Here is a 15,772-nt window from a genome sequence, read left to right as displayed (position 1 = left end):
TCATAATAAAAAGATTACCTTATCATGAATAGTTGAAAAAGATATCAGTCTTTATTTTGGTTTCAAACCTCTGATAGAGGAAAGATCCTGCCAGGTCCCTTGTGGTAACAGACTACAATGAGGCTGTTGAACTAAATCAAGTTTAAATCATTCACTGCTTAAGAGTTTATATTATGAACATACTAGTCACAGGTATGTGACCATTATTTATTATTGCTCATCTTTCTACAGAAGCCGGCGCAAGAGCCATGTCTGTAAATTCCCAGATATCACATTCCCGGACGCCCCATGCATCATTAAGAGTTGGCTGCGTGTCACCCGAAAGCTTTAAAAGGCAGGACTCTCTTTCTCAGAGCCAGAGTTATTCAGCAGTGAAAGTGATAAGAGCTGTCAAAGCAGAGAGAAGAAAAGTTGGGAAGAAACGGTCAAACATTAGAAGATCAGAAAACCTCAGTTGTTAAGGTTGATTGTTTTCTATAAATGAAGATGACAAGCGGCAAAATCCCCATCTGCTCTCTACTGGTTCTCCTGGCCTTGCTGTCCGTTACTGAAGGTAGGTCCTCATGATTCTATATCATGTGATTGTTAAGAGTAGGAGGGTATGCAATAGACACGTGTGTTGAGGTGTTCCACTCTACCCTTTGTCTCCTAACAGGAAAAAGTCTGAGGTTGTTTGGCATGGAACTGCGCTGCCTCTGCATCCAGACAGAAAGCCTTCCGATTGGTCGTCACGTCGAGAAGGTGAAGATCATTGAGGCCAATTCTCACTGTGAAAAATCTGAGATCATGTGAGTCCTCCTCAGAAATAATATATAATAATAACATAACCTCCCTCTGCAGTGATGTTAACCTCTTAAATCTTATGGAGATCTTTCCTTGAACCTTTTTGGGATATTATGAGAAGTGGTTGGTCGTACTCATTGTCTGCTTCATGTTTGGTGTTTCAGTGCCACTCTGAAAAATGGGGGCCAACAGGTCTGTCTGGATCCTGAAGCTCCATGGGTCAAGAAAGTTGTTGAGAGGATGATGTCAAGGTCAGCCCAGACCCCTCTCTCCTAAAGGCAAGCAGACTCTCTGATTCATAGGTCCAGAACTATGCTTGAATGATCAGCACAAAGTATTGCTTTGCTTGTAGATCCTGGATCGTCTCACTTGACCCTATATGTATTTTCCACCTTCTCCACAGCAGAAGACGTTGAAAATCTCCAAACAGAATTGTTCAATGCTGGGCTGTTTGTGGACGAGCACCACCAGAAGTAGTATTACCATTAGGAGACAAGACGGGTATTCTATCACCAACCTTAAGGCAAAGCCGGGCTTATTTCGCTTAGCCTCACTACTTTCAGCTAGAGTTGCGGTCCATTAACGTGACTTAAGGGAATCTCCGCTAAGTAACCATGGCAACGTATCCGACCCCCCTGGTCGGTACCAGGCTAACTGTCAGGCTTAGGGTTTACTTAATCTGTGTTTCAGAAAAGTCTCATCTCTCGGCCACAAGTGCACCATCAGAAGGTTCCGCCAAGCCTAGTCCTCATGTTTTTGTCATACATGTACATATATGAAGTACAAACAGCGTATCTTTTTTTTAAGGGTCTAAGATGAAATGATGCAAATAAAATAATTAAATTAATTGCTATCTATTGTTATCGTGGATATTTTCTCAACACATTTTTATACAAGTAGGCCTACTAGAACACTATGTATTCTATCATAACTGGGAAGCAGCATTTGGGTGAGTGGTCTACCATGCAGTAGGGTTGACCTGAGTTCGTCCTGTAGGCTACGTCATTGAATTCTTGGCGTTGTCTTATTTTTGTAATTCCCTTTATATCACAGATATTAGGCCTAACTATGGAGTTTTTATATTATAAATGTCTTACAATATCCCTAGAACCCAAATATAACTTGCAAAATCCCATGGTAAGGTTAATGTTAATATTAATGTTACTGATAGTGAAGCCTTTGTCACAAAGACAAAGACACTGCTGCATGGGAAATTGTCATCCACATGAATTCCATTCAGGTGAGTTCCTCGGCAGGCAGCCAAGACCACCACTGTTAAGATAAATGGTCAATTTAGAATATTCAAAGAAATGGAAAATAAATGGCATGAAAAGTTCTTTGATTTCTCCAGTAATCCTTCCTAAATAACTAATTGCATGGGGAGTGAACCCCAGATGACCGGGTGTCAGTCCAACATGTTATCTCAAGACTATCTCCCTGATTACATTTTCATGGTCAATATTCAATTAAGATATGTTACTCTTAATACTATTTATACATTCTACTACCAACCCGTGAAAACCAAAATAAATAGTAGGCCTATTCCAACCAATCACCTGCAAGGGCTGGGTGTTGTGGGGTTTTGCTCTGCATTCATGATTGTCTTTACTGGATGCGCGAAAGACGGAAGGGAGGGGCGAGCGGGCTCTGTTTGTTTGGGATCTCGCTTCAAATAGAGACCTCACCCAACGTCGCTGATACAACCTTTAATGACCTCCATTAACCTTCTGAATCATTTACTTTTCGTTGTCCTACCTTTGTTTATCCCTATTCATGTCCTTATTTGGTTTACTAAGTAAATAGCAGAATGATTTCATAGAAACCAACAAGTTTCCATCTTAATTCTAAAACCTGCATCTCTGCACCTAAATGCAGAATGAAACAGATTAAGTAGCTTTTGAGTAGCAAGTGTATTCCAAGAGACTATCAGTTTCCAGGAAATATTATTTTATTGTAACCTCAGCCCCTATAGCAAACAGCCTCCCACTCAAGGTTTGTTTCCTTTGATAAATGATTAGATTAGATTTGATTAGATTAGATTCACTTTATTGTCATTGCACAGTATCAGGTTACAATGCAACGAAATGTAGGTGGGTCTAACCAGAGAGCAAACATCAGTTTGAGCAACATGTATACATATACTTACAGTATAATATCTGTACAGCAAAAGTTAATTACAACAGTTACACAGTAAAGTGCAGGTAGGGCAGAAAAGTTTGATTTAGTAGTAGGGACTAGGCAGTATGAGATATGGATGGGTATTCTGTAAGCAGTCTGACAGCTGAGGGGAAGAAGCTGTTTATAGTCCTGTTAGTTTTGCCTGGGAGGCTGTGGCAGCACGCCCCAGAGCGGGTGCCACGTTGAAGGGTAAACAGTCCATGGTTGGGGTGAGAGGTGTCCTTTATGATGTTGCGTGCTCTTCGAAGGCACCTCTTCTCGTATATTGAGGTTATGGTAGCGAGAGTGGTCTTGGTGATGCGTTGGCCGATCTTCACCCCCTTCTGCACTGATTTTTGGTCCTTGATGGTGCAGTTTCCGTACCAGACTGTGATGCAGGTGGTGAGGATGCTCTCGGTAGAAGTTCAGCAGCACTTGGGGGGGGATAGATGGACTTTAGCCAATTTCCTAAGGAAGAACATGTGCTTGTGTGCCTTCTCGATCAGGGTTGTGATGTTGGGGGTCCAGGAGAGGTCCTCAGAGATGTGGACTCCAAGGAACTTAAAGCTGGTGACACGCTCTACCTCCTCCCCATTGATATGGACAGGGGGGTGTGTGCCTATTTGTTCCTTCTGAAGTCCACGATGATCTCTTTAGTCTGGCTTGTGTTGAGGGCCAGGTTGTTGTTGCTGCACCACTCTGCCAGGTGCCGGACCTCTTCCCTGTATGCCGACTCATCGTTTTCGCTGATGAGCCCGACCACGGTTGTATCGTCTGCAAACTTCACGATTGTGTTTGAAGCATGAACAGGACTGCAGTCATGTGTGAAGAGGGAATAGAGAGGGGACTCAGCACAAAGCCCTGAGGAAGACCAGTGCTCAGGAAGAGTGTTTAAAGACTTTAAGATACTATTGTTCATTATTTTATGCCTTTCTCTTTCCTTTTACTTAGAATGGTAATTATTGTTTGTTCTGCTTTCGTGGCGAACTGATTCATCCTTAAGTCTAACAGAATCTTTTTTATTTATAAAGATATAACTTCAAAACAGAGAAACTATATTTTAAGGCAAACCTAAATAAAAAAACATCTGGTTTTTGTTTTGATTCAATTCATTTTTGATTGAGTCTCATGGTTCTCATGTATTTGTGGACTGCTGGTTATTGCTATGGAAACGAATGCATGAGAAGAATGAGACTCAATCCAAAACATGCTACGGAGCCCGGCACTAGGTATGCACCCTCTGGGTTTGGTTTCTCCGCGCCTCTCCCCCTCCCCATGAACACACACCACTCCCTCATTCCCTGGTGCCCATTCAGAACATCCACACCACTTTAAAGGACAATGCCACAGTGAAGACAGTAAAAGGCTTACTGGCTCCTGAGAGGTGACTGCCTAACAACAATAACAATAAGAGAAGAAACTGTTTGGGAAGAATTCATTTGTTTTATACAAACATACAACAAAACAACTGTTAACTACTACTACTGTTCACGATGGAATACCTGAAGCTACCAGGTAAGATATTAACATATTTAGTTTTGCTTGATCTGATCAGAGGTTGATTTAGTACATGATTTGGTACAAATTGGATAACAATTTAATAAGTCCAGCTTCTAACCCACGCACAGTACGGTATTAGTTACTTTCTACTTTCTAGTCTTGTATCTCACTCACTATCCAGAATCCCTCCATGTCCCGCCAGTCAGGAAAAGTTCTCTTCTGTATTTGTGCTCACAACATGTGGAACGATCTGCACGCTTCATTAAATAAATTTAAACCTAACCAAATCCTTTCAATTTCTTTATCACCACTTAACAAATCCAAACACCTGATCTCAGAATACATTTGCTCTGAATGTAATTGCTGTTAAGTATTTGCAAATAAATCAAATTGATCTATTTTCAATTATTATATATATTCTTTGCATTTGATTTGCATTTCATTGTATAACTTTGTCAACCACGTCACCATTGTTTATCAAGATTATTCCTCTCTGGTCTCTGAAGGTGAGAAAAGGGTGGACGATCAAGAAGACAGGATCATGGGCGGCAGCAATAAGCCATCATCCGGCCAGAAGGGAGGTCTGGGGCCACCAGAAGCCGGGGAGAACCCTCACACAGATTTCAGTCAAATATACAGCAAGGGTGAGACATGGAAAGACACCGGTCTCGGCTCAGCTTAACTATTAGTGACAAAATGTAGTTACGACAAAAATAAATTACGTTTGACCCACGTTTTGCTAGGTTTAAGTTTGGTATAGTATCACTGTTTATAGGCCTAGATGTTAGACTATTATATTTGCTTTATGGATGTTTTTCTCAATGTCCACTTAAGAAACTATTATGTAGCTGTCCTGAAAATAGCCAACATGACTGAGGCTGTTAATACTCGTCCCAGTGACAACCCAAGCACACTCTCATGCCCCAATGATTCAAATCCCCTCAGTGTCTTTGTCTGTACCTCTCACAGATCTGTTGCCAACAGCGGGAGGAGAAAGCCTTACTTGCAAATTCTTCCAGGAACTGGTCAACATCCTCATGGATTACATTTTCAAGTCCAACGAGAGGAGCTCCAAGGTTTTGCAACTTTTCTAGTTTTCCAACATACTTCCTTTTAACTTTCACAAACTTACTTTGTGAGATCTTATAATTTATAGGACAGATTTTACATAAGCGTCATTCTTACAATGTAATGACACAGGTACTGAAAAATGTAACAACATGTAACAGCATGTACTTCATAAGTCTTTGCCTACGGATCCAGAAGTCCCACTATGTTACTGTAGAATTTCTGCGGGTGAGACGGCACAGAGTCGGGGATGGAAACCAGAGACTCCCCTAACCCTTGTACTGAAGAAAACGGATTAGCAAGTGGATGAAGCTTTCAGAGGGGATTTTAATGAGAGTATTTCTACAGGGGGCAATATATGTGTTGATTTGAAACTTTCAAATCTTTTATTTTACAGGTCATTACTGCTGGCCGAGTTTGTGCTCACCAATGACACGCTGACAGGCCCCGCCTCCAACCACATGATTATTTGAAAAAGTCTTCCAGGTGCGAGACTATAGGAACCCTTCCAACCACACACTAGTGTGAAACTCACTCTTCCGCCTTAGCCCCTGACCTGTGTAGTGGCATGCTTTTCCACTAAAAAACAAGTACATGCTGTTCCATGTTGTGACATGACTTTTTATCTCAAGACTGGAACAGGACACAGTAGTGCTTCGGTAGCTCTAGTCCGCGCGTCGCTGTGGCTGCGCAGTGTCGCCCGTCGTTGTCTTTATGTGTTCAGCTGTCTGCAAAGCTGCTGTTGACTCTTGGGATTTCAGATCCTGGACTTCCACCACCCCCACCAGCTGAAGGAAGGCTTGGAGGGGTTCAGCCTGGACCTGCCAGACCACCCAGACCCCCTGGAGCAGATCCTGGTGGACTGTAGGGACACGCTCAAGTACGGCATGAAGACCGGTGTGTGTGTTTGGGGGGGGGGGGACTACCAAGATGAATGTAATACCGTTTTTTTTGTGTGACAAAATGTTGTCATTTTTTGCTTTTACTTAAGTAGGTAGTTAAATAAAAAAGGATTTAAAATAGTACAATTGGTACAGACTAGGCTCCACACAGGCTACTTGAAGGCTCTGGGTGTAAAATGGAAAAAGGACCCTCTTTAGTGAAGGCCCTGAGCATAGTGTCCCCTTCTTTGACGCTTTCTCTCTAGAATTTCTAGCATTAAGAACAAACGTGACCTTTGACTTTTGTAGGTCACCCACGCTTCTTCAACCAGCTCTCCTCGGGTTTGGACCTGGTTGGCCTCGCAGGCGAGTGGTTGACTTCCACAGCCAACACCAACATGTAAGAGAAATACCTAGCTATGACATCACACAGACACACAAACACACACACACATTTGATTCATTTATTTGGAATGACCAATACTACAACACCATAGCATCCAAATATTAATAAAGAGCCTATTATTTCTCACACAACAACACAAACACTTTGCAGTTATCCACAACCAAGTGAATCAGTAGAGATGAATATATAGTTATAGTTATATTATGGGTAGAGATAACAGCGCCTTCTCCATATATGTTGTTCCACACACACACACACACACACACACACACACACACACACACACACACACACACACACAGTGAATGGCTGAAGAGCTACACGAGGGCAGAAGGGTTTCAGCATCTCAGCGTCGCCCCCTGTGGATCCCTCAGGTTTACCTACGAGGTGTCTCCAGTCTTCCTGCTCATGGAGGAGGTTCTACTGAAGAAGATGCAAAGCATTGTGGGATGGTGCGAGGAAGACGGAGATGGCATCTTCTGCCCAGGTAAGAAAAATCCCATCCACTTACTGGTCTTCAAGAAAAAAAAGCAAGTTATAGCTTTGTTGATACTGATGGTAAATGCATTCTTGTGCAAAATGTTGTCCTATTAATGCTCGTCCGTTCATCCATACACCTGGGTTTTATTTGTAACTGGTATTGTTTGCAGGCGGAGCAGTGTCTAACCTCTACAGCATACTGGTGGCCAGGTATGACTTCTACCCAGAAGTCAAGACCAAAGGGATGTGCGCTCTCCCACGTTTGGCACTATTCACCTCTGAACATGTAAGCACCCGCCTCCCCTCCTGTCCATTCATCACACTGCCCCGTTTCCGCTGGAATGTGTCATGTGTTTGCATTGGGCACTGCCACCCGGCCCTTTAATGTCTGTGAAGAATGAGAGCGCAGACTGCAGCCCTAGGCGCACGTTTTGTTCACGGTGAACACAACAGCTGCCTATTAAACTCAAAACCTTTTAATGTCAACGTTCATGCCATCTGTTACTGTCACGTACCGCCTCTGCTAAAGAAGACGATCAGACAGAGCCACGCCCCCTCCTATCGCTCTTAGAGACAGAGCCACGCCCCCTCCTATCTCTCTTAGAGACAGAGCCACGCCCTCTCCTACTGACAGAGCCGAGCCCCCTCCTACCCCTCCTACAGACAGAGCCACGCCCCCTCCTACCCCTCCTACTGACAGAGCCACGCCCCCTCCTATCTCTGCTACAGACAGAGCCACGCCCCCCCTACCCCTCCTACTGACAGAGCCACGCCCCCTCCTACCCCTCCCACTGACAGAGCCACGCCCCCTCCTATCTCTCACACTGACAGAGCCACGCCCCCTCCTACCCCTCCCACTGACAGAGCCACGCCCTCTCCTACCCCTCGCACTGACAGAGCCACGCCCCCTCCTACCCCCCCTACAGACAGAGCCACGCCCCCTCCTATCTCTGCTACAGACAGAGCCACGCCCCCTCCTATCTCTCCTACTGACAGAGCCACGCCCCCTCCTACCCCTCCCACTGACAGAGCCACGCCCCCTCCTACCCCTCCTACAGACAGAGCCACGCCCCCTCCTATCTCTGCTACAGACAGAGCCACGCCCCCTCCTATCTCTCCTACTGACAGAGCCACGCCCCCTCCTATCTCTCCTACTGACAGAGCCACGCCCCCTCCTATCTCTGCTACAGACAGAGCCACGCCCCCTCCTATCTTTCCCATTGACAGAGCCACGCCCCCTCCTACCCCTCCCACTGACAGAGCCACGCCCCATCCTACCCCTCCTACTGACAGAGCCACGCCCCCTCCTACCCCTCCCACTGACAGAGCCACGCCCCCTCCTACCCCTCCCACTGACAGAGCCACGCCCCCTCCTATCTCTGCTACTGACAGAGCCATACTCATTAAATACATTCGATAAACTGTAATATGAATGTACACATGTTGGATGCATGTCCCAGTAGAGGACATTGCCATGGGTCCATTATTGACCAATGAAGCAGTGGTAGTTTAGTCTCTGTTGAAAGCATCCTTTCTCTGTGACAGACACAGAGTGATGTTGACTGATGAGCGGTGATCCTGTTTGCCTTGTCAGAGCCACTACTCCGTCAGGAAGGCGGCGGGCGTGTTGGGGATGGGCAGCGACAGCGTGCAGGTGGTGCCGTGTGATGAAAGGTACTCCAGCCCAGAGGGGCTGTTTGTCCGGGGTCAACGTGGAAGCACAAAAGAACAAAAGGGGAATGTTTGCTCACCTGCTGCTCTTCGTGCCCACGTTTCCGTGTGTGGGCGTGTGTGTGTGTGCGTCCCATTGCTTTGTTTTTGTAGACACGTGTCCATGCGTTTCCTTGGTATAAGTGTCTCAGATGATTGTTAATAGGTGTGTCACAATATATATATATTTTACGTTACAAAATTGCCGTTTGCACATTTTGATAGCAGTAGGCTAAGTAAGGCTTGCAGGTCACACACTGCATGCGGGGAGGATCTGAAAACATGTGTCATGTGACGTCAACAACATTGCTGGTGTTGGTTCCAGAGGGAAGATGATCTCGCGGGAGCTGGAGTCTTCCATCGCGGAGGCCAAGGCCAAGGTAGGGGCGGAGCCTCAGTTATAGTCGGTGACGGCCGATTGGAATTCCCTCCGTTCCTCACCGGTCCCGATGTGTCCAGGGTCTGGTTCCGTTCTACGTGAACGCCACGGCGGGGACCACCGTGTACGGGGCCTTCGACCCGCTGACGGCCATCGCCGATGTCTGCGACCGACACCAGCTGTGGCTTCATGTGGACGTAAAGACTGCTCACACACACACACACACACACACACACACACACACACACACACACACACACACACACACAGAGGCGCGCGCATGCACACACACCCCTTCCGACACGCACATGCCCTTAAACACACATATACACAGGTATTCTATTGTGTTAAGCATCCTCCTTCTCCCGGTGGTCTAATCTTTCAGCTCCTAGGGTCTCCCTTGTTGCCTTGCCTCATAGGCGACAGATGGCTAAAGAATTTCTAACAAATACACTGAAGGGTTTTAAATCCTAACTACAGCACCTTTTATGTTATCGTCTCTTTCTTTATTCTACGCGCCATTCCTTTTCAGGCACAAGCACATTGTGTTGCAATTTTCTTTTATGTCTGACATTAGCTTCATACATACAAGTCTAGGCGATTGGTTTGAGTGCGATTCATTCACATATCTATGGTTTGCCCTATGTTGACGTGCGGTCTTGCCAGGCTGCGTGGGGCGGCGGCCTGCTGATGTCCAGACGGCACCAGGGCAAGCTGCAGGGTATTGAACGGTAAGCACCCATACTGTACTTCCATGGGCTGCTCCTCCATCGGTCGGGGCCCCAGAGGGGGCATCGGGGCCCCAGAGGGGGGAGAGGAGGTCGGTCTGGAGGTGGGGAGGACACGTCCCATGTGTTAAACATAGAGCAGCAGCACCCCGCCTCAGACAGGAGGTACAGGGTCCCAGGATTTTGAAGGTACAAGCAGTCCTCTATGAGGAGGGTCGTTCCCAAGCCGGGGTTCGCAGGTTACTAGGATACTGTCTGCAGGTTGGCTGTGGTTAATGTTTTCAAAATATAAATAACTTGATAATAATGGTTATGATGTTCAGTAGCATTGATTGATTGATGATCGATTCAGGACACAAAGTGATTGCCCAGCCTGAACAGCACAAAGGCCCAGGGGATAAAAGCAACAGTGCTCAGAGATTAACAATGGCGTCCTCCGACACTTTTACCATTGAAACGTCCGTGGAAGGACCCATTGACTGATTGCCGATGTTCACATATGTCACAAATCAGGAATGCTACGTGTTCTGAAAGTATTCATCATCAGAAGCATCAGAAGTATGAATAATAGTCCCATCGCAATTGATGCCATTGAGCAGAAGGGAGAGGAACGTTACAGTTGATATTAGTCAACCGTCTGGCTCATACTGGTAACTACAATCCATGATGCTCTTTTATGAGAACAGTGTGTACAAAGTGTACATGTTACTCGCTATTGACTAACTAATAGGGGCGGTGGCCCACTGTCCTCCAAAGAGCATCGTCTGTGACATGGAACCCCCACAAGCTGATGGGGGCCCCCCTGCAGTGCTCAGCCATTCTGATCAAAAAGAGGGTGAGCATCATCACATCATCATCATCATCATCATCATTATCGCCAACCTTTATTTGGCCAGAGAAGCTGAATATATGCTCCGACGTTTGCATCAGACATTTTCCATTGTCTCAAAGTTAAAATGCCAGTACTCTGTCCTCCTCTCATGTTCTAGGGTCTGTTACAAGAATGTAACCAGCTCTGTGCAGAGTATCTCTTCCAGAGTGACAAACACTACGACATTTCTTATGACACGGGAGACAAAACCATCCAGTGTGGCCGGCATGTGGATGTCTTCAAGCTTTGGCTCATGTGGAAGGCAAAGGTACCACTGTGTGTAACCTCAATCTGAACGTCTTAAAGCTAAAATGCTGTTTAGATTTGTGCAGATTTACTCAATCAGTTATTTTCTCAAGCCCCTATGCAACCAAATATGTAGCAATGAATTCTTTGTGAACTATTCTAAGTGTTCATTAATTCATTATATTTACAATTGAATATAGTTTCCAAATGCATTAACAACCTCATAGAGGTTGCCTGTGGACATGCTAACACTTTTCCAGGTCTAACTCTGTTTCCTCGTCCCTGCTCTGGCCTTTTGTTTGTGGAAGCAGTAGCCGCCACATACAAAGCAGAGGTATAGAGGTTTAGAAGGTCGACTGGCCAACCAACGGGGTGGTGCCTCGATCCCCGGCTGCTCCTAGCCAAGTGTCGAGGTGTCCTTGAGCAACCCACCTCACTCAAACTGCTCCCAGCGACCTGGCTGGGGCCTTGCATGGCTGACACCGCTGAGTGTGTGTTAGAAAACAATGTATAATCGTACTCCCCTCATGTCATACAGGGCTCCGAAGGGTTTGGATCCCAGGTGAATAAGTGCTTGGAGAATGCAGAGTATCTGCATAAGCAACTCCAAAGGAGGGTTGACTTCAAACTGGTCTTTGAAAGCAAAGTAAGGCTGCATGCCTCAGAGATAGAACTGCCTGTGTCTGAAATTGTTAGTTGCCTCACCTAGCTTAAAATGACATTTCTGCAGTCATTGATGATCGAATCACTTCAATCTAATACACCATATAACCTTTCGTGAAAACCGGTGTTAATGTTTATTCAACGTTCTCTCATTTCCTCACGACCGTCCCGTCTGTCTTCGTGCCCCTCTCCTGGATGTGTTCTGGTGCCGCCCCCTACAGCCGGAGCACAGCAACGTATGCTTCTGGTACCTCCCCCCGAGCCTCAGGGGGCGGCCCCCCGGGGCCGACAGGAACCAGAGGCTGCATGAGGTCAGTCCGGCCGCCAGGAGATTCAGCAGAAACATAACCAACTCTGTGACTAACATCAACAGGGTCACCTCTCTTCAGTCAACATCACTGTGTCTGCGTCACGGAGAAAGGACTACTATCACTCCTTCATTGGTCAATAAAGGACGCATGCCAGTGTCCTCTGCGGGGACATGCATCCAACATGCGTACATCCATTGAAATTGATAAAGGCAGTACACTCTCCTGATGGTGCTGAAGGGATTTTATGTATTGCAGGTGGCCCCCCAGATCAAAGCCAAGATGATGGAGGAAGGGACAACCTTAATTGGCTACCAGCCCTTGGGCTCAAACGTCAACTTCTTCCGATGCGTCTTCTCCAATCCCGCCACCCAGCATGAAGACGTAGACTTCCTGTTGGAGGAGATTGCTCGGCTTGGTTCCAACCTATGAACATTGTTTTTCCCCAAAATTGTTAATTCCTTAAGTAGGCTTGTAATCCCTCTAGTTGGTCTGAGATGAGCTGTCCAGATGCTCAGATCATCCATTATATGTCCTTGTGCCAACTGATGGAATTAATGGAAAGCCAAGTCTAGTTTAGTGTGGCAGTCACATGGATTACAATATTAGTATTTCCAGAAAAGGATTCACTATGCACAAGATTGTGCTTAACCCAATCAGCCAAGTGATAAAAATAAATAAAGAATGGAGCCCCAAATTTCGTAAACCAAAATGGATTAGCCATCCATCTAGTTTCTAGTCAGGTAACTATGCAAGCACATCAAGTCTTCTGCAGATATCAGTGACTGAAAAGACACTACCGAAACTGTGCAGGCTCAAAATTCAGAGAACAGCTAGTGGGTGGATGCAAGGCAGAAAATAAACAGCATTGCCACACAAGTGGCAAACACGGCCGGAAAGGCCTTAATTCCGAATAATTGCACCCTTGCATTTTACATGTCACATGTCTTTATTATTGTTTATTTATGAATTTCTTAATGATGAGTCTATATTTACAAAGAGTCATGCATTATCAAATAAAGGAATGCATTATCAAATAAAATCACAAAAATGACGCATGATAGTTAAAAGCATATTTATTAAATTGAATGTTAAAAAAAAAAGGAAAGAAATGTCATTAGCTCCGAATCTTCGGTTTCCTCCATTAGCACCTGTTAGAAGAAAACCTTTTACATATGGCATACAAAAAAATAAAATCTATTGCAAGTGAAATGCATCTTCAATTTATCATGCAAACTAAAGCCCATGTCAACATGTTAAAAGTGTAGCGTCCAAACCAGTCTATCTTCCAGGCATGCCATCTCCCATCCAAGGCTCCTTCGTGTACTTCTTCTGACGATTACGTCGACAGTTGGGTCTGTTCTTTTTCATTTTTGTCCATTTTCTTTCTGGGAACAAATAAAGAAAAGCTTTTAAATATGACAATAAATGAACTGTGATGAACTGTGCTGTTAACAGTTCATGTACCACCTTGTTCATAAAGGGGATTGATAAGTTACCTACAGTCTCAGATGAGGCCTGGATGGTGTCAGCCTCTTGATGACAGTTGCATGTACAAGTCAAATTTTGCAGTAGTGAGCACTGGCTACCACAGTCCGACTTTGCTGGTGAAACTGCGTTATGTTTTGGGATTTCGACGGCTAGTTGCTCGCTTTTAGCGGAATTTGTTTCCACTCTCCCATTTAGTTCCTGTTCTCCAATTTGGACGCTCTTTGGACGACTGGAAGGACTGTCGTTTTCTCTGCGGGTATTGGAGAGGGGGGCTTCTACTTGTTTGGAAGAACAAGGACTTTTCTCTGCCTTTTTAGTTGCCCTACAGGGTTTCTGGTTCGGGCTTCGAACAGCCTCAGAAGACTCATCCATTTCCCCGCCCTCTTCAACCACTAGGGAGGTCTTGTCAAGAAGAGAAGCATGTGCATTTGAAGGATCAATACATTGATCTCTTTGAAGCTGCTTCTCTTTAGAAGAGGGAGTTTGGACTCCCGTTTCACATGTCTGGGGGTTAAGTGTTTCAGCAGGAGCACTGGTGTCCTCATCCCGTTGGGTTGTCGGGGGATATTCATTGGAGTGAATCAAATTATGGTGTTCAGCTGACCAACTGGCTGGGGGAATATACATTGGGAAAGCATTAGCAGACAATGAAAACCTGCGACTTAGTCTTCTATCTCTTGGATGAACGATTGGATTACAACTCTGTGTAAATGGTGGACTCTTTTGAACATCCTCCAAAATCTCTTTAATAATCACTTCCGGGTCTAAAAGTCCATTCTGCATCATCCAGTCCTGAGAAGGAACGTAGGCAGCCAAAGATTCCACGGACCAAACTGATTCATTCATTTTTCTTTTGAACTGGAAATGACCCGAGAACGGATCCTGCATTGCATCTTCATGTAGAGCAGACTCTTCATAGTCATCCAGCACCAGTTCATTGTCAGGAACTCTCTGGGATTGGTCTGCTGATTCTATGGGTGTATTCTGTGACATGCCATTTCTGGAGTGGATGTCAGCCACAATAGAGTCAACCAGCAGTGCTGGATCATTCAATGTATTGGAAGTTGTAGCGTGATCCTCCCTGAAGTAGAAAGGTGGTCTGATCATCTTTGCGAGGTCCTCCCTTTCCTTACGGCCGAAACCAATATCATCCTCCAAGTTTTTGCTCTTCATTGTCAGGCTGTCGCATCGTATTTCCTTAGCAAGCGCAACCTCTTGACCAGCCAACTGACCCCCTCTCTTAGGCAATGGTGCATCTGAGAATTCAGGAGTGACCACTGGTGGTGTCCCACCCACCCAGGTCAATGATACATTAGGAAAAGAGACACGTCGTTCTTTGGTGGTGACTTCGTCCTCTTGGTCTGATGAGCTACATACAGGAATCATACCATTTGCAGCGCACATTGACCACGTTTCACCATCACTTAAAAGCCTACAAGACAACTTTTCCTGAACAACACAGCTTCTTTTCCCAATTTGTGTTGATAAAGGTGTCGCTTGGCCACGTTTGGCGGTGCCCCTACTGGAGTCCGTCTTCGCATCGTGGTGGTTACCTTCAGCATCGGCGACAGCCGTGGTATAGTGCTCCACCAAAACTTGACTTTGCTTCCCACTGATAGAGTCTGAAGGGGAAGTACTGCAGTGTGTCCCATTTCCAGACTCTGAGCAAGCTGGGGGACTTGTGTCAGCGGTCGGTTCCGTCTGGACCTCAGAGCTTACAGTCTCCCTCACACCAGAATTCGGTTGGGACACGAATCTGCGGTTCTGGCTCTGGTAGGGTGCACTGGCGGCAGGGAACTGCGAATGGATCAAGCGCCGGTAGTTGACCTGTTGGAAGTGAGGTTGAGGAAGCATGTAGAGTGGAGCCTCCAGGTAAGGGTTTGGGGGGAATGGGGACATGACCATACCATATCCTTGGAAAAAAAAAAGAGACAGAAATACCCTCTTACACGGGATTAAATTAAATTCTGACTTAACATAAACAGTTAATCATTGTACATCTAAAACATTTATGATACAATTCACTCACCCATTCCAGGGAAGCCTGAGAAGGGGGTGTATGAATAAGGCGTGGGCCACTGGTATTGGTGGAACGGAGTCA

At 45.6% G+C, this 15,772-nt stretch overlaps 2 protein-coding genes across 2 annotated transcripts; both read left to right on the top strand.

Annotated features, from left to right (window-relative positions):
• The first annotated feature begins 377 nt into the window (after positions 1-377).
• LOC307085474 (growth-regulated alpha protein-like) lies at positions 378-1,636 on the top strand. Its single transcript, XM_079750286.1, has 4 exons — positions 378-553; positions 656-788; positions 948-1,034; positions 1,187-1,636. The coding sequence occupies exons 1-4, from the start codon at positions 481-483 to the stop codon at positions 1,197-1,199; spliced, it is 306 nt and encodes a 101-aa protein (XP_079606412.1). The 5' UTR covers positions 378-480; the 3' UTR covers positions 1,200-1,636.
• A 2,708-nt stretch (positions 1,637-4,344) lies between these two features.
• gad3 (glutamate decarboxylase 3) lies at positions 4,345-13,447 on the top strand. The gene is made up of 16 exons (XM_079751396.1): positions 4,345-4,455; positions 4,947-5,084; positions 5,410-5,516; positions 6,270-6,405; positions 6,699-6,789; positions 7,170-7,282; positions 7,446-7,561; positions 8,870-8,949; positions 9,311-9,365; positions 9,445-9,561; positions 10,031-10,095; positions 10,849-10,927; positions 11,082-11,231; positions 11,748-11,855; positions 12,094-12,183; positions 12,439-13,447. Exons 1-16 carry the CDS (start codon positions 4,434-4,436, stop codon positions 12,610-12,612), a joined length of 1,641 nt encoding a protein of 546 aa, XP_079607522.1. The 5' UTR covers positions 4,345-4,433; the 3' UTR covers positions 12,613-13,447.
• The last annotated feature ends 2,325 nt before the right edge of the window (positions 13,448-15,772 follow it).

The sequence above is a fragment of the Pollachius pollachius genome, assembly GCF_949987615.1.
Source record: "Pollachius pollachius genome assembly, chromosome: 14".
NCBI classification, from domain to species: Eukaryota; Metazoa; Chordata; class Actinopteri; order Gadiformes; family Gadidae; genus Pollachius; species Pollachius pollachius.
Note: the sequence above shows the minus strand (reverse complement) of the source record. Positions and strands in the feature narration are given on the sequence as shown.

Coding starts and splice junctions, on each gene's coding strand:
- LOC307085474 (XM_079750286.1), top strand. CDS start 481: ATGAAGATGACAAGCGGCAAAATCCCCATCTGCTCTCTACTGGTTCTC. Junction 554..655: donor CTTGCTGTCCGTTACTGAAG/GTAGGTCCTCAT, acceptor GTCTCCTAACAG/GAAAAAGTCTGAGGTTGTTT. Junction 789..947: donor TGTGAAAAATCTGAGATCAT/GTGAGTCCTCCT, acceptor TTGGTGTTTCAG/TGCCACTCTGAAAAATGGGG.
- gad3 (XM_079751396.1), top strand. CDS start 4,434: ATGGAATACCTGAAGCTACCAG. Junction 5,517..6,269: donor CCAACGAGAGGAGCTCCAAG/GTTTTGCAACTT, acceptor TTGGGATTTCAG/ATCCTGGACTTCCACCACCC. Junction 8,950..9,310: donor GTGGTGCCGTGTGATGAAAG/GTACTCCAGCCC, acceptor TGTTGGTTCCAG/AGGGAAGATGATCTCGCGGG.